The sequence below is a fragment of the Pelodiscus sinensis genome, chromosome 16 (assembly GCF_052426305.1).
Source record: "Pelodiscus sinensis isolate ZL-2025 chromosome 16, ASM5242630v1, whole genome shotgun sequence".
Classification (NCBI taxonomy): Eukaryota; Metazoa; Chordata; order Testudines; family Trionychidae; genus Pelodiscus; species Pelodiscus sinensis.
Window position 1 is genome coordinate 40665133 of NC_143067.1, and position 22701 is coordinate 40687833.

At 43.8% G+C, this 22701-nt stretch overlaps 1 protein-coding gene across 17 annotated transcripts in view; it reads left to right on the top strand.

Moving 5' to 3' along the window:
* ANKHD1 (ankyrin repeat and KH domain containing 1) overlaps nucleotides 1-22701 on the top strand; it is a 141466-nt gene that overhangs the window by 38568 nt on the left and 80197 nt on the right. For all 17 annotated transcript variants that reach the window (XM_089769568.1, XM_089769569.1, XM_089769560.1 and 14 more), the window contains exons 3-7: nucleotides 6243-6399; nucleotides 10019-10166; nucleotides 11846-11993; nucleotides 15017-15250; nucleotides 16771-16865. In XM_089769568.1, coding sequence (XP_089625694.1) covers nucleotides 6243-6399; nucleotides 10019-10166; nucleotides 11846-11993; nucleotides 15017-15250; nucleotides 16771-16865 — 782 coding nt within the window. The remainder of the gene's footprint in view (nucleotides 1-6242; nucleotides 6400-10018; nucleotides 10167-11845; nucleotides 11994-15016; nucleotides 15251-16770; nucleotides 16866-22701) is intronic.

A 22701-nucleotide genomic window follows, 5' to 3' on the forward strand; every position in this document is an offset into this window, starting at 1 on the left:
GGTAGATGCAATGAAACAGTGCGGGTCTCTTGAGAGATAAGGCATGTAGTAAGAGATCAGTTGCATATTACTGGAGAACTATCTTCTAGCTCACCGATAACTAAGGAGCATGCTAGAAATAGGTGTTTCCTGTGGGCAGGAGATGAAAGATTATTGAATTGAAGAGTAACACTAGAACAGGTAAAAAGAAGCAAAATGCAGGACAATGTAGCACTTTAAAGACTAACAAGATGGTTTATTAGATGATGAGCTTTCGTGGGCCAGACCTATATTTGATCTGAGGAAGTGGGTCTGGCCCACGAAAGCTCATCATCTAAAGACTAACAAGATGGTTTATTAAAGTGCTACATTGTCCTGCATTTTGCTTCAACTACCCCAGACTAACACGGCTACATTTCTATCAGGTAAAAAGAATAAACTAATAAAGAATAAACATACCAGGTTTCATGGTTAAGCACCAAGCATTCCTAGATAATAAATCACTGCTATTGGGGGTTTTCTTTACAGTTTTGATAGTTTCTCTTTAGTTGCCAAATAATTAGATTTCCAGAGAACTAACATGATGCTTTGAAACTTGATTTAAGATTGGACCAGGGAAACTAGGTACATGCAAAGCTGATCATAGTATGGGATAAGGTCTAGGACAGAGTTTCTTAAACACTGGTGTTCCATGAACAACTTGCAGGTGTGCTGTGACCTCTTCTTTGTTTTTGTCTTTTTTGTTTTTGTTTTTGTCTGAGTTTTTTAAAGAGAATTTTCATAGGTCTTCCGCATAGGTCTTGTGTCTGGACTCAGACTTGTTGCTTTACACATCTCATCATGCATCTAAAGTTGCAGTGTTCTACTCTGACAAGGATTCTGGGCTAAGGATGTTAACGAATGAGTAATTTATTATTCGAGTAGTCAATGGGCACTTCTGCATTTCTTCATTGAATGCGGGGCACTTGTACATTTCAAAGGAGGAATGTGGAACTCCGCGTGCAGCCCAGGCCAGCAGGAAGTCCCGCTGACTCCGGACTCCATGAGGGCACTTAACCTTTGAAATGTGCAAGAGCTCCCAGCCTAGGGACTTCCTGCTGGCCCCAGGCTGCACGCAATGTGCCAGCTTTGAAATGTACAAAAGTCTCCAGTGGGAGCTCTTGTGCATTCAAAGCAGAAGCGCCCTCATGGAGTCTGGGGTCAGCAGGGAACTGACCCCGGGCTCCATGCTGTGCTGCCACTTTGAAATGCCACACGGAGCTCAAGTTCCATGTCGCATTTCTGTAGAAACTGGGGTCAGCTGCGGACTCTCTAGCTGACCCTGGATTCCCTGTAGCATTTCCGCGGAACCCAGAGTCAGGTGAAGTCCCCAGCTGATCCTGGGCTCCATGCGGCACTACTGCTTCGAAGTACCTTCTCCCCACCACGCTTGCTGCCTCTATTATATAGAGGCAGCAAAGGTGTGGTGATTGACTAGTCCTTAACATCCTTATTCTGGGCTTGTATCTATGCAACTAAGTATTCAGTTGCAATAGCAGCATAGGACCCAACTGCAGAAATTCTAGAGCTGTGCAAGATAGTCCAGTGTGGTCAAGTTATATGTTTGACCTAGGTCTAGCATAAGCCACCCTAAATTGGTTCCAGTTTAGAGAAATTTGGAAAGACACTCATGTATAATTGTGAATCTCCATACTGGTGAGGCGGTGAATTTCATGAGCTTAATAGGTTTCTTTTATCTCTAATTTTTGGTTGCCTGTTGCATTGAACTCATTGTAATTAATGCTATGCTCAGGGTTAGCACGTGACACATAGAAAACATAGCTGAATTTCAAAAGAATCAGAAGATGTGCATATGGCAAATCTTAAGGTTTCACCGGTGTTTTTCTAGCATGATTACTTCTGCAGTTAAATGCCTAACTGAGCCATTTTAAAAGATGACTCTGTTGCTTAGCTTATTGAAGATGACCTACCTTTGCTATTCTTGAATCATTGTTAGTTTCCAGAAGCAAAATGCAGGACAATGATATCTGTTTTGTGGGCATTAATCCTTTGTCATCACCTACAACCCCCAACTTAAACCTGTCCAACACATTATCAATAAACTACAGCCTATACTGGAACAGGATACCATACTCCAAGAGGCTCTGGGAGACAGACCCATAGTCTCCTATAGACAACCACCTAACCTCAAGATGATTCTTACCAACCACCACAGGACATACCACACTAATACCAACCCTGGTACCTTCCCTTGCAACAAACCCCATTGCCAGCTTTGTCCACATATTTATTCTGCTGATACCATTATTGGACCTAACCAAGTGAGTTATAAGATCAAGAACACATATTCCTGCGCATCCAGAAATATAATCTATGCTATCATGTACCGAAAGTGTCCGTCTGCTATGTACATTGGACAAACATCTCAGTCACTTCGCCAAAGGATTAATGCCCACAAAACAGATATCAGACAAGATCACAAAGAGAAAACAGTTTCTTGCCATTTTAACCAGAAAGGACACTCTCTCAATGACTTAACCACCTGCATTCTGCTACAAAGACCTTTTACATCTGCACTTGAAAGGGAATCCTCTGAACTGTCATTCATGTTAAAATTCGACACTCTCCAAAGAGGATTGAACAAACACTTGAACTATCTTACACATTACCAAGATAGCTTCCCCAATTATCACCTCTAATACCATTAACTCACAAACATCCCACTCTCCCCACCTCTAATATCGTCAATTCACAGACACTTACCTTCCTTCCTCCCCCCTCCCCCTGCATCCCCCTCCTGTTCTGAAATGTGATTTGTCCTTTTCATATGTGTTCATTTTTTTTAACTGTATCCTTTGGTATATATGGTTGTGACTACTTTCTTCCACTGTTTGATCTGAGGAAGTGGGTCTGGCCCACGAAAGCTCATCACCTAATAAACCATCTTGTTAGTCTTTAAAGTGCTACATTGTCCTGCATTTTGCTTCAGCTACCCCAGACTAACACGGCTACATTTCTATCCCTGTTAGTTTCCAGTAATGTGTAGGCTAGTGGTTCCCACATTGTTCCTGCAGTGGTGCCCGTTATCACTGCTAGTCTCATGACTCTCCTGGCACCTTAGTATTCAGGTTGACTTTGCATAAAAGAATGCTTTGTCTTAAGAATTAACTTGGAAAACTTTGAGTGGGTAGCCAGGCCACCAGTGTGCAGTCACAAAGGGCATCCAATGGGGGCCCTCAACCTTTCCGACCCTTGTTTGGTCTGATGGTTGAGGTCGCATCCAGCCCACTTTTAGTTGGCCTGCTGCCCCATGTGCTGGAGGAAAGGGATTGCATCAGTCTTCCTCTCTTTCCCAATCTCCCCACATTGCTTTTGCATCCTCCACAATGAACTTGTGACCTGCTGCTGGCCATAGGAAGGTATGCTGCTGCCACTGAGAGTTACATTGCTCTGGCAGCGGGTGGCGCTTCCTAGGTGTCCTGCCTGGTTTCAGCTGAGAGTGAGTGCTTTGAGCTGCAATAGGCAGCATTTTGGAGCAAGCCTCCTAGCTGCGGTCTGCAGGTGTAGGCTAGCAGGAGTTCAGCTCTGAAACCCAGACTCCGATTCTATGGAAGAGGCTGGGCTTCAAAGCCTGAACCTTCGCTGGAACCACAGCTTCAAACTGCTGCATGTAGGGCAGTCTCCACTAACCCAACTCTCTGAATTCAGGCTGGAAGGCTCACTTCAAAATGCTTTGTAGCCATATCCTAATGCTCCAATGGTAGATGGCACTACCCTTGTAGCTGTTTAGGAGCTTTCTTGCATCTTTTTATTCCCTTATCTGAAGACCTTCCTGGTCCTCTTTCAGGACCATACTGTGGGTAATGACGGACAGTTTGGGACCCACTGCTGTAAACACTTACACAGTAAGTCAGTGTGTTTCCTGACACTTGACTAGTTGAATGTTTGTACTTGCAGATTTGAGTTTATGCTGCAAGTACAGTTATGCCAGAGCATTTACATGTATAGAATAGACCATACCTAAACTCAGAGTGTCCTTGGGTACAATCAGTTAAGTGGTATAAACTTAAGAGTTGTTCTAGAATTCACATCAGCAGTGAAAATAACTGCATTGCTGGCATTTGAGTGACATTGAGATATGAGAGAAGTGTCCCTTTCTTTTGGTGCTGTTGTATGCCAGTCTGCAGATTCAGAAGTGCATCACCTTATTCTAAAGGTCAGCTTCACAGCTGGTGCTAAACTACCTTTTCTTTTTAAATAAACTGATTCAAATTTCGCTGGGATTAAAAATTACTGTCCACAGTTGGGATGTTAGCATATAGCCATTTAAATGAGTAACCGATAGGTCTTGACTAGTCAGTTAATCCAAACGACACAGTACACCCCCTCTTTGCTGCCTGTGTATCAGACAGCAAGGTTGGAGGGGAAGCAGGAGCTGGTGCCCGTGTGGAGCTGGCTTTTAAGCCAGCTTCTGGTGTGTGCTGATTCCTGTGGAACCACCCCTCTGTATCAGAGGTAACAGTGCGCTGAGGGGCAGGCAAGATGCTGGCGCAGCCTCTTCTGCAAGGTGTTCAGTCCCCTTTCAGACAGAGGCTGCTGCCACCCCACAGCTGGTCTGCACAGAGAACCAATTTTTAAACTGGCTCCTCTTGTGGACTGGCTCCACGTGCCACCTCTTGCTGCTGCCTCTGATACAGAGGCAACAATGTAGGATGGCAAGAGGCTCCCCAGGTGTGGGGCCAGAAGTGCACTGACTGCCAGCCCCAGGAAGTATTTTAGTAACCGTGTATCTGCTACAAATGGTTGTGGATACGCGATTACTAAAATACACAACATGTAACATCCCTAGTCCACAGTCATTCAAAACATTACCTTTTGACGACATTGTAAGATACTTTATTGAGGCTTTAGGTGGTTCTCTGCACTTGAGTACATTAATCTATTGGAAGATCAAACAATTACAGGCAGTCCCCGAGTTACGCAGATCCGACTTATGTCAGATCCGCAGTTACGAACGGGGCTTTTCTCGCCCCGGAGGACGCGAGCGGCGGGACACCCAGATGCGCCGCGGTCCTGCCGCCCGCGTCCTCCGGGGTGAGAAAAGCTGCTCCGTGTCTCCCTGGTCTGCTGGGGGAGGAGCTCCCCCTCCCCCCCCCCCCCCCAGCAGACCAGGGAGACGGGGAGCAAAGCCTCGGAGGACGCCGTCAGCAGGACAGCCGCATCGCGTCTGGGCTGTCCCGCTGCCCGCGTGCTCCGTGGCTTTGCTTCGCGTCTCCCTAGTCTGCTGGGGGGGGCTCCCCCCAGCAGACCAGGGAGACGCGGAGCAAAGCCGCGGAGGATGCGGGCGGGACCGCGGCGCGTCTCGCTGGTCCCGCCACCCGTGTCTCCCTGGTCTGCGTGGGAGGGGGGGGGGCAGCTAGTGCGCTCCCGCCCCCCCCCCCCCCCCCCCCCGCAGACCAAGCTTTTCTCGCCAATGACGCCTGGGGTAGAGCAGCTGGGGCGCTGCCGGGTTGGTCCCGCAGCGCCGCTCCTCGGCGCTACTGGACCAACCCGGCAGCACTCCAGCTGCTCTGCCCCAGGTGTCCCCAAGTCAGCTGCTGCTGAAACTGATCAGCCGCTGACTACAGGAAGCCCAGGGCAGAGCAACTCTGCCTCGGGCTTCCTGTAGTCAGCCGCTGGTCAGTTTCAGCAGCGGCTGAATCTGGACGCCAGTTCCGACTTGCATACAAATTCAACTTAAGAACAAACCTACAGTCCTATCTTGTACGTAACCCGAGGGCTGCCTGTAGTTTGTTAAACTTTTTCAAGCTTGTTAAAAGCATTTATCCTTGTTGATAACTAAACCCACTGGAAGCTTTGATTTTTTTTTTTATAAAGTTGTAAATTGTGGAGCAGAAAATTGGAGTGGAAAAGTATTTCTCAAAACAGCCTAATGGCATTACCTCAACGTTTCCCATACATTAACTTGTTTCCAATGCTTGTTCTCCACCTCAAGAGTTTTTCAAAAGGTATAAGCTTGAAATTGGGGGCATATAATACAACTGCAAATGCAAATGAACATATCTTTGCTGCTTTGTTATAATGAAATTTTCAGATTATAAAGACACGTTAACAATTATTTTAAATATATTTGGTTTTTCCAGCATGTTTGCAGATCAGTTTTTACTAATAGTGCATGTGACTGAAATTTAAAATAGTATTTTTGCGTTTTCTTTTGTGTGACTTTCATACTAACCTGATTGATGAACGAACATACACTGAAGGAATTGGTAAATTGTCCACTGCCGATGGTAAAGCCTTCGCAGATCCTGAGGTGCTTCGAAGACTGACCTCCTCTGTTAGCTGTGCATTGGATGAAGCTGCCGCTGCATTGACACGGATGAGAGCAGAGAACAATCACAATGCAGGACAAGTGGACAAGTATGTAATGACTTCCTTTCACTCATTTTAAACTATAATCTCTACATTGTAAACTTTCAAATGAATTTTTTTCCACTTTGTATTTAATTATCTTTTCAGTTTCCAACTCTGTCGCATAAATCCCTTGCTAGTGGCAGCAACCATGTTCTCAAATCCCAGGGCATTGCACACCTTACCTCAAGTTGTTAGCTGGGGACAGTAGTAATAATGCACTGTAGCATCCTTCCTTCTCTTACCTTTTGAGAGAGTTGCTTTCCTTCCCATTTGGTATGTGATGTCAGTCTCTCCTGAACAAAAGCTTCTTAAAAAAAAAAAGCTTCTAATGGAAAGCCAGCCTTGCCATTCCCACAGAGGGTATGTCTACACTGCAGCTTGACACCTGCAGCTGACTCAGACTTGCAGGGCTTGGGCTTACTGGGCCACAGCCCGAGCTCTGGGACCAGTGTTCCCTGTAATCTGTGCACTTGTGTGGCCACTTAGGAGAAATTTAGATGCTGCCCTGATGATTAGCAGAGTGCCCACAGCTAGGCCTTTTGTTTCTACTGATGGTGCATGTTCGCACATGCTTTGGTGCACATAAACATTATTCTGTGGAAGGGAGGAAAAAATTCTGGGGCCCTTCCATCTTGCAGGGTCCTAGAATCTGAGCTCAGATGTCTGACCGTAGTGAGCCCTAGTCATCTGGCATATGACTATCTAATTGCGAGGTAAACAGACCCAGAAATGCTAGTGGTTTGCTGTAACTACTGCCTCAGCAGCTTCAGGGGTTGCAGTTTATTGAAACTAAAAGATAGCTCATTGTCTGGGACAGTACTGATGGGACAGTCATCTGCCAGACGCTATTGCTATAAGGTTTTGGAGGAAAAAATAAATTTCCTAGTGCTTGTCCACAACACACCTGTTAGCTTGATTAACCAGTAGAGCATGGCTGCCTCAGTGCCCCCAGAATCAAGTGATTGTCTTGTGTCCCGAGGAAGCATGCTTTCACAGCACTCCTTCAGTGGGAAAGGGAAGTATTACTGTGCGGAGCTTGAAGCATCAATATTTCCTACTTTCAGCTTTTGCAAGTTGAGGCAAGATGTCTGTCAGCTTCCACTCAGCTACTTGACATGCAAGTGGTCCTGTGGAGGGGGGGCTGGAGAAAATGTGTTGAAATACTATGTTGTGCATATCTCAGATCTCCAATGCGCGTAAGATTTGAGGTGCTGTTCCTGGGGAAGGGTTTTTCAAGGAATATAGAAATGGACATAACATTAATTAAATCACAAACTGTATTCCTTTGGCACAGGAGCAGGCAAGATCCTTGAGTATTCTAGGATACATTTCTATCAGGCCGTAGTGTCTTGAAGACATCTAACTTTTCTAAGTAACTTCTGATTGGTTCTTTTCTTATTTTAACTTCTGAACCTACCCGACTTTTACTGGCATTCGCTGTGTCCAGTCTCTAACAACCTTCTTGATGAAAACAGAAACAAAGTTGTTAAGCACCTCTGCCATTTCCCCATTTTCTGTTATTGTTTTTCCCTCTTTGTTGCTTCCCTACAGAAAAATCCCTTTGTCAGGGAGGCCAAGGGAAGCTGCAAGAGCAGTCCTGCACCACTCTCTAACAGTGCGGGTACAGTGTTTTAGGTACTCAGCGCACCTGGCAGAGAGGTAAATCATCACAGGGCTGGAGACATCCAGCCGGTGGCTCCTACCCTGAGCTGGGGTCAGCTGCTAGTTCTGACTGGGCTGGAGGTAGTAGAGGACAAGATTTCTTTTTCTCTTGCCAGAAACAGCTGGGGCTGTGTCCTGCCCCCATCGCTCATCTGTGGGGGGGGCGGGGTGACTGTATGGAGAGCTGCTTCCCCCGCCACCCAACCCCTGTGTATTCAGACCTTGTGGGAGCAAGTTGGCTTAACCTGGCTGAAGACTAGCACAGAGGGCTATGACCCCAGGGAGTTTGAGGCAGGCCCAGGCCTTGTGCTGTCAGGGTCAGGTGCTGCCTCACCACTGAGTCAATGTCCTGGGGGTGTGGGTGCTGCAGGATGATCTTCCACCCCTCGTGTAGGCCTGTGCTCCCCCCGCCATGCTGGAGCCTCTGTATTTATGTATTAACAAATAAAGCTTGCAGAATTTTTAGCGCAGCATTTTTAATTTTTGGCACAGCATGCCCTCAGCAGTAACCCACTCCTGACATGTCGGAAGTGGGTTGTTCATTAGAAGCCAGGGCTTAGCTTGAATTTATCGGCCCTTTGAGTTCTAGACTAGTGGGGAGGATTCTTTATTTCAGTTTGCAAGAGATCCCATGTTCTTGGTTTTTCGTCATCTCTATTCTCCGAATTGTCTTCTGTTAAGAGACTTTTCTATTTAAAGACTAAGTAAACTGCCTTTATAAAGGTAATATCTTATTCAGACCCAACCCTATTCTCACATATTCTCTTGAGTATGTTAGTTTAAGGTATCTGAGGTCTCTCAATCAACATATCTGTTTTTGGAAGATGTATTAAGTACACTAGACTCCACTGCAGTCCACCATAGCTGCTGTTTAAGGTAATGGTTAAGTATTTCTTGACCCTTTTTATGATGACAAGAGGTGGGGATCCTGTCTCCATATTAGAGGATAGTAATATCACATAAGGACCTTTGCCCTTTTGTATCATCTTGAATTGACACATCAGTCAGTTTCCAATATATTTTATACTTCTACGTTGGTACTTTCTCATTTTGGAATGAGAGGTACAGTGACTTCACTAGACTGCCTACATTTTCCTTAGATTGTGAATGCGATTCCACCTCCTTTCCTTGCATTATTAATCTAGGTATCCTAGTATGAGGGAATGTTAAAAAATAATCAATCTATCCAATAGGCATATTGTAGTAATGTTCTATTGCAGATAGTCTGCAGACATCAGTGGCTTGAGTTTCTTTGGTATTTTCAAGGATAATTTCTGTCATATGAATGTTTTATTTAAAATGGTTTACTTAATTCCCCCTCTCCCTTCCAATAAAATAGTTCAGGCAGTAGCAGAGAAGTCAGATGGCTAAAGTAGAGAATTGTCAGATTGGAGGTCTGGTTTATTCCTAGTTCTGCAACAGAAGTCAGTGTCATCTTAGGAAGGTCACTTAAGCATTGTCTGTCCTGGGGATTTACCAGGATTTACCATTCTTGCAGTCAGTGGCTAGCTGCTGTCCAAGCTGCCCCAGTGTAAACCTCAGATGTAAACAGGAAAGCTCCAACTTGCCCTAGTGGAGCTACTTTGCTTTACACTGGGAGGAGCTGTGCTAGTGCATGTTATAGTCTTACTTGTCTGGACTTGGGATTTGCTGCAATGAAGCTGTCAGTTGCTAGCCACTTAATTCAAAATCAGAGCAAATTCCTGTTGTAGATGGATCCTTTCTCTCTCATTTAGGCCATCTGTGAACACTCCAACACAATGTTCAGGTGGTGTTTTGAAAAGCACTTTGCCTTTCTGTATCATGTTCTGGCAGACTTTCTTGCAAAGTGCTAAACAGAAAGCTAGCATGTTATTGAAGCAGAAGTTTTTCACTGTATAACTTGACTTTATAGTTTATCAGAAAGTTCACTGCCTGCTGCTTGTAGAATTATTCCTGTGTTCATTGCATGATACTCTTCCAGTCGCAGTTTGGCAGAAGCATGCTCAGATGGGGATGTGAATGCTGTCCGGAAGCTGCTGGATGAAGGAAGAAGTGTAAATGAGCATACTGAAGAAGGGGAGAGTCTCCTTTGCTTGGCTTGTTCCGCTGGGTACTATGAATTGGCACAAGTAAGTACAGTCACTTATGGCCGAGACTTTAAATACAGAGTACTGTATGCTTGAAATTCTTTGGAAGTCAAACATATTAATCCTTTTGATTTGAAATGGATTTTGTACTCTAAAAGGACTATGGACTAAAACCTAATGCAATTCACTTTTATTGCATGTTCAATAGTCTGTTAGACAGTTTCCCACTAAATATGCTTTACAAACCCTCAATCTAAAGAGGAGGGGGGTAACAAATTAAGACATGCCACAACAGAGATGGACTAGTTTGAACAAACACATATACAAGGTGCAACTTTCAATCTGCCTCTAGTTCCCAGGCATATCACTCCAGAAATATTCCAGCTATGGTGCCAAATAGACATTCTGAGATTCAGTCCCTAAAGGTGACTACACAGCCACAAACAAAAAACCACCCAAAAAGGCTGGGACTTCTTTCTGACTAATACATCAACATTGTTAACTAAATTGTAACTCCAGTGTGTCTGAATTCTTCCTTCAGTTACACCTGTGTATCTCCATTAAAGGCTATAGGAGTGGTTGTGGTGATTCACAAACCAGAAAGCAGCTAGCTTGACTTGGTGATCCCAAAAGACATTGATTGGGAGAAATCTCAGAGAGAGTGCTACAACTGAGATATTTTACATTTGTGCATTAATGATTCCAGCACAAATTTGTTCAATTTACCTGCAGAGGTTTATCCCAATCTGAAGTATTTGACAATCTTGATTGTATGTTGCAGTCTTTGCTTATATTTTGACTTTAAATATTGTAATATGCAAAAAATGTGGAAGAAAGAAGCATAGTGCTCTACTTGGGTAGATTCAAGTAGCAGTCATGACTGGCTCTGGACAGATCCATAACTGGCTCTTTACCTGAGGTAGGATCACTGTGGTATAAAGCATTTTAAAAATAGCAGGGAGGGGAAAAAAGGAGAATAGTTCTTAGGTATGGTCTCTGCTACACAGTTAGATGGGCATAAGGCAGCTTATGTTGATGGTAATTAAGTTAGTGTCTACACTAAAGCCTTCTTTCCAATGGATATAAGTGTTTTAATACACTGACATAAGTCTTATGCCTCTCTTGTGGAAGTGGAGTTGTCACTGCAGTTATGGCAATGCAGTGTCTTAGGCTGTTTTGTCAATGTCACAGCAGGAGCCATGAAATTGAAAAGAATGATACTATTCCCCTAGAGAGATGGGCAGCTGGACTCTGCTTCTGGGTAGGAGCTGTGGTAAGAAGCCTTGGCGACCTTTGGACCCTGACCCTAGCTGGAAGTGGGGATGAAAAGCCAGAGTGTCTTTGAACCCCAATCTCAGCTCAGAGCCTGGAAGTTTTGTGTATTTCAGGGCTTGGTAAGCTGTGAAATTGACAAAGCTACTTTCTGGTAGCAGGTGCGGGGGCTAAAAAGCCCACCAGGAGCAGGAAGGGCAGCCAGGCCTGTGGCAGAGAATAGTCAGTGGAGCTGAGGAGCAATGCTTTGAGCCCCCAAACTGCTCCTCTTAGGTTGGTGGAAGTGCTCCTGGTGAGGACTTGCCCCACCAACCCAAGGAGAGTAATTTTTGTGGTGACTAAGTTAATCTAATATAGGGCAGCTAAGGTTAGTAGTTAGACATATCCTGGGTCCTTCAGAATTAAAAGTAAAACATAACATAAAGGAGTTTTAACTTCTGTTTGTTTAGGTGCTACTCGCGATGCATGCGAATGTTGAAGATCGAGGGAATAAAGGAGACATAACCCCATTGATGGCAGCTGCAAGCGGAGGCTATGTAGACATTGTAAAACTGCTACTTGTTCATTGTGCCGATGTCAATGCCCAGTCTTCAACAGGTAGGCATGGAACAGCAAAATGGCTGAATTGCGTAAGATTAGCACTTATCAGTCCCAGCCTGTTTGCATGTTTTGAACTCTGCTTTTTTTAAGTATTCCGTGCTTTCATTTAATAGAAAATACAGTAGAAATTACTTCAGTTCTAAGGGTAAAACAATCATAACTGTTACACAGCACCAAACAGGAGCCTTCATTGTTCATCTGAAACTGAACACCAGAGTGAAATCAGGTGGCTCTTTCTTAGTCCTTAATTCTGCTGCAAAGGCATTTTATCCACTGAAGACCCCTGTGAAATAGGGTCACCAGTAAAACAAATGGGAACAAATTAAGTCTGACCTTTTGAGATAATTCAGTAATTAATACCAGAGCTGCAGTAATTGACATTCTTTGAAAAGAGTGGTACTCCACTGCCTACCCTCCTCTACTCTACTTTCGCATTTGGAGGGGTCTCTGTTGTAGAGAAGGAAATAAGGAGATTGGCTGCACACACACACTATTGGGGCACCATTGGTGTATGAGTCAAGCACAGCGTATGTGCGGCCCCTATGGTCACTGCTGCAGAAATTTGAGTGACAACGTAAGGAAGTGCCAACAGCTGGAGTAAAGTACCCACAGAGGACACATCTTGAATGTCAGTTACTGCCCGGTAAATAGCTTCCTCTTTCACTTCACTTAAAACCTCTTGCTTACAAATCAGATATAAAGATACCAAAGCATCACTGCACACACCAAAAATTGCTTACTTTTCATTCTACCATATATAACTAGGGGGCTGTGCCCCCTGCTTGCCATGCTCGCCAACCCCCCCTCTCTTTGGGGTAAGCAAGCCTGACTCTCCCTCTTTGGGCCATGCTAGCTCCAGCCTCAAGTCCATCCACCACAGCCCTCCCCTCTCAGCCCCCCCATCACCCTCCCCGGTCTTCCCCCCTAGGCTCTCAGGCCACCTCTCGCCACAGCAGTGCTCATGGTTCTCTGAAAGCCACCTCTGGCACAGAGCCTCAGGGTTTTCTCCTCTCCCCACTACCCTATGGGAAGCTGGCACTAGCGCACTAATCATGTTGGGGGTGCGGGGGCAGGATTCCAGGCTGGAGCTCCAGGTATGTGGCAGCCCCAGTGTACCTGGTCCAAGCAGCCGGCGGAAGCAGTTCCCCATTGAGTCCAGGAGTGTCAGGGCCCGCCGCACAGCGGGGAGCTGCTACTGCTGCCCCCGGCCCTCCTTCGAGGGGACTGGGGGCCAGCAGGGAGCCCCAAGATGGAGGAGAAGAACCCTGAGTCATTGCCGCCTCTTCCCTTTCTGGGGACTCCCAGGCTAGGGGAAGGGGTGATATAGTGATGTGGTGATGTCACTGTTGCCCTAAGGAAAAACTTTCATGTGTATATATATAGAGATATTAAATTCGAATTGATTTGATAAATACTGTACTTTTGTTTCACTGTATAGTCTGTAGAGCAGTATGAACAAGTCATTACCTGTATGAAATGTTAACTTGTACTGACTTCACTAGAGCTTTTTATGTAGCCTGTGGTAAAACTATGCAAATTATCTAGGTGAGTTGATGTACCCTCTGGAAGATTTCTGCATATCCCCAGCAGTGTCTGTACCACTGATTGAAAACTAGGGATGTGAATGGTGGACAAAAGGGCTGCCACAGCCCTGTGGAGAGGCACTCTACCCCAGCTGGAGCAGCCCCTGCCTGTCCCTGTTAAATCGGTTAAACGTATAACATTTAACTAGCTAACTGATTAACTGGGATTTACAATCCCTATTGAGAATCCGTTGTCTAGCAGAATGAAAGAGGCTGAAGTCCTGGCAGGTGACTCATTTGCACATTAAATATTCTATGCCATAATTAGGAAGAGGTGTTTATAACTGAAATTTGCTTAGAGGGAAAATGAGCTTTTCTGAATAGCATAAATTGAATCTGTAGTCTGCTGAAATGGACTCAGGTGCTTGAGATAAACAAGGTGCTTTCCTGAAAATGAAATCCATAAGTTTTCAAGGATACTATAAATCAGTGGTATAAATAGTGAGTTTGGGCAAGTAAACCAGTGGTTTACCATCCCTCTTCCAAGGAAAAAAAAGAAAGAAAAAATGGCCTTTGAATGAGAGATAAGATAAAAGGGTTGTTGAGTGTCTCTCTAGGACTCCTAGAAAAGTAAAATGTTGGAAGGTTTGGAAAAGTGGTACTAAAATAAGCCACACATTTCATCTGGGCAGTGGGTAAGTTGGCGTGGGCAAATACCAGCTCTCTGGACAGATCCAGTTTGCCAGGGCTAGCCCCTTGTGGGTCCCTACACTGACCACCGGTATGTGGGATCGCAGCTCCCATTGGCAGTGGACTGCTGTCCCAGCCCACCTCTGTGCTTAGTGATATTGCTAATAGACAAAATGTGGTCAGTTTCCGAAACCGGATAATGCGATGACCTTAGTGTCCTTGCGAAATACAGAAAGCTTTTGTAACAGATTCTGTATAGGAAGAAGGTGGTGGGTGAAGGCAAAAATGGAAGAAAATATAGAATGAAAGGTTAAATCACTTACATGCCTACCATTTATGGTGAAAAATGCTGAGGGAGGTGTGAGCTAGTTAGTCAGAACTTGACTGTCTTGGCTGAGAGAGATTACCAAGATATAGTTTACAGAAGACCGAGGCCACACAAAGCAGGAATAATGGCCTTTGCATGAGATATAAAATAAAAGGGTTGTTGAGTGTCTCTCTAGGACTCCTAGAGAAGTTACCGTAGGCCAAATAAAAGGTTTTTACACTGATAAAAGGAGTCCTGGAACTAGTACACTGTTTGATGATCATACTTATGTCTAATTGTTAATCTGTTTCTGAATCTTCTACCTCCCCTGAAATCATAGGTGAGAGAAGTGCAAAGGTCTGCTAGGTTGATTTGTTATAAATACTTAGGAAAATTAAAATTCTATATGTTAAACTAAGCCAAAACTTTTAAAATTTGCAGCTGGGGTTAGGTGAAGGAGGAGGGAGTTATTTACTGTATGTTCTTTTATTTTCTCTTAGGGAACACAGCACTCACTTATGCCTGCGCTGGGGGATTCGTTGACATAGTGAAAGTGCTATTGAAAGCAGGTGCTAATATAGAAGATCATAATGAAAATGGACATACTCCTTTAATGGAAGCAGCCAGTGCAGGTCATGTTGAGGTTGCGAGAGTACTTCTGGAATATGGTGCAGGAATCAACACTCATTCCAATGAGTTCAAAGAAAGTGCACTTACACTAGCTTGCTATAAAGGTATGGTATTAAAATCTTGGTTTGTGTGGAAGTGTTAAGTGACTCTTCACCTTTTGTATTTTTTTTTTTAAGTTTCATTGTATTACGCATGTGACATTGTTAGAGTTTATGCTTGGAATCTAACTAAAATACCAAGACAATTTTTGTAAAAGTTTAAAAAAAATACCTTCAGGAACCAAATTAGAGTGCTGGAGTTTAAAGAAAGCTAAATGAAGTCAGGAAATCTGGAATTATTTGCAACTTAACTTTCTCATATCTAACACATACTCTACCCTTGCTCCATCCAATCACATTAAGACACAGCATAAGAACAACTCCATTCCAACTCATCTGAAGAAGTAGGTCTTATCCATGAAAGCTCATGATACTATATATTTTGTTAGCCTCTAAGGTGCCAGAGGACTACTTTCTGGTTTTAAAGTTACAGACTAACATAGCTCCCCATCTGAGACATAAGAACAAGTATGTGTTTAGTCATGGCCATTGCTGTTGCCACAAAAACTGCATCTTTCTAAACCCTGGGGTATGTCTACACTACAGATCTTTTCTGAAAAAACTTCACTCACTTCCACACTGCAGTTGCGTTCTTTCGATTTCTCTTCTCCCCCCCCCCCCCCAAAAAAAAAAAAAGAACAGAGGGGTTTTTCCAACATTGGGAAACCTCTTTCTACACGGAAGAATCCTTTTTCCAAAATAACTCTTTTGGAAAAAGGCGTGTATGGACAGGGAAGAGGGAGTCCTTTCAAAAGAAGAGGAAAAAGCACAGGTGCACTGGTGGCTACTCCGTCCGTAGTAATCACAGCTTAAATGCGAGAGCGTCCATTCAGTGTGGACGCTATCTTTCGAAGAAGCAGATCACTTTTTGATGCGCTTTGGCAGTGTGGATGCTCTTCTGGAAGCTTTTTCGGAAGAGCTTTTCTGGAAAAGCTTATGAAAGAAGCCTGCAGTCTAGACGTAGCCTGAGTCTTGTTGCAAATGGTGTTCTATACACATGCTTTCTGTTTCTCCTTTAGAGAGAGAGAGTACTAAAATCCCAGTTGTGAATGTGGTACGAAGGCATCTGTGGCCATTGTGTTGTAGAAGACCAGAGTAACAGTGCTTATCTGTAATGTTATAAATTTAACCTGTTATAACTTCATATTCTTTTCTGGAAGGGTTTTTTACCTTCTAGGTTGATTTTTCTCCTTTCCTCACTTTTTTGCCAATCCATGTAGTACTTAAACTATGTGGGCAACTAGAACGCACATGCTATTTGTTTATAGTTTGAAGTTTCAAGGCAGGATTTTAACAGGGTTTTATTTAACAGGGATTGGTTTTAAAAGAATAAACTTTGCATAGCCAGAAGTTAAAATCTTAACTGATAAGACCGCTCGTACAGTGTTATAATGTTGAAGCCTCTCTTGTGTTCTGCCAAAATAGCAGTGTATTTACAAATTATAATACCTACAAAAATCTAAATTATATTTTGACTAAACCCTTTATTAATGTTTGTAACACATTGTTTTCTTTTGTGTTTGAAGGCCATTTAGATATGGTTCGTTTTCTGCTTGAAGCTGGAGCTGATCAAGAACATAAAACAGATGAGATGCACACAGCCCTAATGGAGGCCTGCATGGTAAATAGTATTTAGTGAATCAGTTTTGTTTGGGGTGACAGAGAAGAGTCAAAGAGTTGGTAGAACAAAGCAAGCCTTTTTTGGCTAATGGGACTTTTTTTTTTTAATGCACTGATCCAGGAGAGAAAATGTTTTAGGGTTGTCTTGCTAAGAATACCATTTTAAAGTGTGGCTTCTCAAAAGACAGCTTGGCTGTCAGATTTAGTTCTGAGTGGAAAAAATAGTTCTTTTGTTATAGGGAGCCTGTGCTTTGGGTGCAACTGTGTCCTTTAGTGTTGGAGTAAGAATTTAACTAAGTAGAAGGCTGAGCAACCAAAATCCTTCTCTCCTGCCTGAGGACATTGAGGTGGAAGGCATGTTTTCAGTCAGGATACTCAAGATTAACTGCAAGTTAACTTTCCTAGATGCAAGGAACATCCTAGCCTATATGCTGTCTTAATATGAATCAAAATCTGCACTGCAGTCCAGTTCAGCAAGATGCATATATGCATAATTTTAAACACACATAAGCAGTTTTTTTTAATTGAGGCCTAAAAGAGTGTGTGAGTGTCTGCCCCAATTTGGTCAATTTTTACTGAATGTGTTACTATAATATTGGGCACAAGCGCAACAACACTAGACTCATGCTGAGAGGTTGATCTTGAGGGAGGTGTGTTTTACTAAGAGAGGAAACATAATTTTGGACTCTCTGTTGTATCGGTCATATTTGGTTTTGTTTGAGTAATTGCTTATGTGCATTCCACAGTTGGTTTGCTTGCTAACCATGTGCACTGGTGCTAGAAGATTTTTCCCCTGGCAATACCCATAGAGGAACTCCTCTAGCAATTAGAGATGTGATAGTGTAAACAGTTAACTGCAGGGGAGAGTCGTCAGATGGAAGCAGAGTTGATGCATGCAGAAAGCCAGCTCCTGTGGAGCCACCTCCCAGCTGTGTATAAATCATAGAATACTAGGACTGGAAGGGACCTCCAGAGGTTATCGAGTCTAGTACCCTGCCCTCACAGCAGGACCAAATACTGTCTAGAGCATCCCTGATAGACATTTCTTTAACCTACTCTTAAATATCTCCACAGATGGAGATTCCACAACCTCCCTGGGCAATTTATTCCAGTGTTTGACTACCCTGACAGTTGGAACTTTTTCCTAATGTCCAACCTAAACCTCCCTTACTGCAGTTGAAGCCCATTGCTGCTTGTTCATCTTGGCCTCTGCGGATAGAACAAGTTTTCTCCCTCTTCCTTATGACACCCTTTTAGATATCTGAAAACTATCATGTCCCCCCTCGATCTTCTCTTTTCTAAATTAAACAAACCCAATTCCTTCAGCCTTCCCTCATAGGTCATGTTCTCTAGACTGTTAATCATTCTTGTTGCTCTTCTCTGGACCCTCTCCAATTTCTCCACATCTTTCTTGAAATGCGGTGCCCAGAACTGAACACAGTACTCCAATTGAGGCCTAACCAACGCAGAATAGAGTGGAAGAATGACTTCTCCTGTCTTACTCACAATACACCTGTGAATGCATCCCAGAATCATGTTTGCTTTCTTTGCAACAGCATCATACTGCTGACTCATATTCAGCTTGTGGTCCACTATGACCCCTAGATCCCTTTCTGTCGTATTCCTTCCCAGACAGTCGCTTCACATTCTGTATGTATGAAACTGATTGTTCCTTCCTAAATGGAGCACTTTGCATTTGTCTTTATTAAACTTCATCCTATTTACCTTAGACCATTTCTCCAATTTGTCCAGGTCATTTTGAATTATGGCCCTATCCTGCAGATTAGTCGCAATCCCTCCCAGCTTGGTATCATCTGCAAACGTAATAAGTGTACTTTCTATACTAATATCTAAATCGTTGATGAAGATATTGAACAGAGCCGGTCCCAAAACAGACCCCTGCGAAATCCCACTTGTTATACCTTTCCAGCAGGATTGTGAACCATTCATAACTACTCTCTGAGTACGGTTATCCAGCTAGTTATGCACCCACGTTATAGTAGTCCCATCTAAATTGTATTTACCTAGTTTATTGATAAGAATATCATGCGAGACCGTATCAAATGCCTTACTGAAGTCTAGGTATACCACATCCACCGCTTCTCCCTTATCCACAAGACTCGTTATCCTATTAAAGAAAGCTGTCAGATTAGTTTGACATGATTTGTTCTTTAAAAATCCATGCTGGCTGTTCCCTATCCTTATTGGATATCACCTTGCCACTTTCCAAGTGTTTACAGACTATTTCCTTAATTACTTGCTCCATTATCTTCCCTGGCACAGAAGTTAAACTAACTGGTCTGTAGTTTCCTGGGTTGTTCTTATTTCCCTTTTTATAGATGGGTACTATATTTGCCCTTTTCCAGTCCTCTGGAATCTCTCCTGTCTCCCATGATTTTCCAAAGATGATACCTCCTCTATCAGCTCCTTGAGTATTCTAGGATGCATTTCATCAGGCCCTGGTGACTTGCAGGCATCTAACTTTTCTAGGTGATTTTTAACTTGTTCCTTTTTTATTTTACCGTCTAAAACTACCCCCTTCCCACTAGCATTCACTATGTTAGGCATTCCTACAGACTTCTCGGTGAAGACCGAAACAAAGAAGTCATTGAGCATCTCTGCCATTTCCAAGTTTCCTGTTACTGTTTCTCCCTCCTCACTGACCAGTGGGCCTACCCTCTCCTTGGTCTTCCTCTTGCTTCTAATGTATTTATAAAAAGTCTTCTTGTTTCTCTTTATTCCGATAGCTAGTCTGAGCTCATTCTGTGCCTTTGCCTTTCTAATCTTGCCCTTGCATTCCTGTGCTGTTTGCCTATATTCATCCTTTGTAATTTGTCCTACTTTCCATTTTGTATATGACTCCTTATTTTTAGATCATGAAAGATCTCGTGTTTAAGCCAAGATGGTCTTTTGCCATATTTTCTATCTTTCCGACATATCGGAATAGCTTGCTTTTGGGCCCTTTGAAAAACTGCCAACTCTCCTCAACTGTTTTTCCCCTTGGTCTCGATTCCCATGGCACCTTACCTATCAGCTCTCTTGAGCTTACCAAAATCCACCTTCCTGAAATCCATTGTCTCTGTTCTGCTGTTCTCCCTTCTACCCTTCCTTAAAATTGTGAACTCTATGATTTCATGATCACTTTCACCCAAGCTGTCTTCCACTTTCAAATTCTCAACCAGTTGCTCCCTATTTGTTAGGATCAAATCTAGAACAGCTTCCCCCCGAGTAGCTTTTTCAACCTTCTGGAAAAAAAAAAGTTGTCTCCAATGCAGTCCAAGAACTTATTGGATAGTCTGTGCCCCTCAGTGTTATTTTCCCAACATATATCTGGATAGTTGAAGTCCCCCATCACCACCAAATCTTGGGCTTTGGATGATTTTGTTTGTTTAAAAAAAGTTTCATCCACTTCTACCACTTGGATTGGTGGCCTGTAGTAGACTCCTAGCATGACATCACCTTTGTTTTTGATCCCTTTTAGCCTAACCCAGAGACTCTCAACACTTCCATCTCCTATGTCCATCTCCGCCTCATTCAAAGTGTGTTCATTTTTAATGTATAAGGCAACACTTCCTCCCTTTTTCCCTTGTCTATCCTTCCTGAGCAAGCTGTACCCTTCTATACAAACATTCCAATCATGTGTATTATCCCACCAAGTTTCTGTGATGCCAACAAGGTCATAATTGTACTTATTTATTAGCACTTCCAGTTCTTCCTGCTTAGTTCTTCCTACTTATTTCCCATACTCCTCGCATTTGTATATAGGGCATCTAAGATCCTGATTTGACCTTGCCTCCCAGTTTTGCCCTGACTCTCCTTTCTCTCTGCCATTGTAGCCCACGCTCCCTCCCATTTCCGACCCATCTCCCAGGTCTCCATGTTCTCCACTTATCTGTGGGCTTTGCTCACCTGTCGCCATCGAACCTAGTTTAAAGCCCTCCTCACTAGGTTAGCCATTCTTTGTCCAAATAGGGTCTTCCCCCTCCTTGAAAGGTGGATGCCATCCCTTTTTAGCAGTCCTTCCTGGAATAGCATCCCATGGTCTAAGCCAAAGCCCTTCTGGCAACACCATCTTCGCAGCCAGGCATTCACCTCCAGGATGCACCTGTCTCTGCCCGGGCCCCTACCTGCAACAGGAAGGATCGAAGAGAATACCACCTGCGCTCCTTCACCCGTACTCCTAGAGCCCTGTAGTCACTCTTGATGCACTCCATGTCACACCTTGCAGTATCATTAGTGCCCACGTGGATGAGTAGCATGGGGTAGTAGTCAGAGGGCCGGATAATCCTCGACAGTGCCTCCATAACATCTCAGATACGGGCCCCCGACAGACAGCATACCTCCCAAGATGAAATGTCAGGGCAACATATGGACGCCTCCGTCCCCCTCAGAAGAGAGTCTCCGACCACCACTACCCTATGTTTCCTATTCTCAGTGGTGGCAGCAGACCTCCCCACCTTGTGGGTACAGAGCTTCTCCTCCTCCAGTGTAGGGGGTGATTGCTTATCTTCTGTATAAAGAAGAGCATAACGGTTTCCTAGTACCACGGTGCCAGAAGTAACCAGCTGCCACTGTCCACCTTGAGCCGTCTCCTCCTCCACCAGTGGTGTGTCCCCAGTCTTGTGTACCGGGACAGCTACCTCACCTGTCTCCTCATGAACACGGTCCAGGAATTTCTCATGGATGCGGGTGCTCCTCAACCTAGCTACCTTCTCCTGTAGCTCTGCCACCTGCTGCCTGAGATTCTACCAGCAGGCACTTTTTGTACTGGATGACCTCCCCAGCCTGGATATCAATAAGTGGGAATTGAAATCCACATTCCCTGCAAAACCATACTAGGATCTGGGTAGAGGCATCCATGCTCAGGTGCTCTTGTCTGGCTACAGGCGCTGGTGGAGGAGACAGAAGCAGTGCTGGCACAGGTGTTGTGGGTCTTCCTGACCATCGTAGGCCTCCCTCTGTCAAACTCTCTCTCCAGACTCCCCTGTCTGCAGCGCCTGTCCGCTTCGCTGAAAAATTCAACAGTTATACATTTACCAAAAACACATTTTAACATCCGTACTAGTGACCCCTGAGGTGGCACTTCCATGGGCATGGTATTGGGGCTATGTGCTCACCCAACCCTCAGTTCCTCCTTAACTGCCAGTGGCGATGCATGGAACTGGTTTTGCTTTAGATAACTCGTATAACCCTTTGTTTGATATGTTTGGTGTCTTTCATTACTAAACTCATGGGGTATGTCTACATTGCATTCCTCTTTCGAGAGAGGGTTTTCTTTCTTAAACCTCATTTTATAAGGAGTAAGGGTAATTTCAAAAGAAGGGTTTTCTTTCAAAATAACTGCATCTAGACAGCATTTCTTTTTTCAAAGAAGGTATTTCGAAATAGCGCCCGGACGCAATTATGCAAAAGAAGCGCGGGAAATTCAAATCTGCGCTTCATTTGCAATTTTGTTTGCCTGCATTTGCATTCCTCTCTCGAAAGAGGAATGCAGTGTAGACATAACCATGTAAATAGTTCCCTAGTAATGTAGTATCTATGGAAGTTAGCATGTTCTTTGTCCATACTGGTGATAAGCCAATCCAGAAAGAAATTTGCTTTTCCATGATTGCTTCCTGTTGGAGTATTCATTATTAAACTGTCTGGTAATTGTGTGCTGGATTATAATTTACTAGCTGTATTATGATAGTGCCCAAAATATGCTATACAGATACACAAGAAGGTGTGGTTCTTGCTCCAAAGCTCTTATCATATTAAATAAAGCATTTGGATCTAAATTACTAAATTTTATCTCCAATCAATTAGAAATTGTGCAGTTTTTGGATTATTATGCAAAA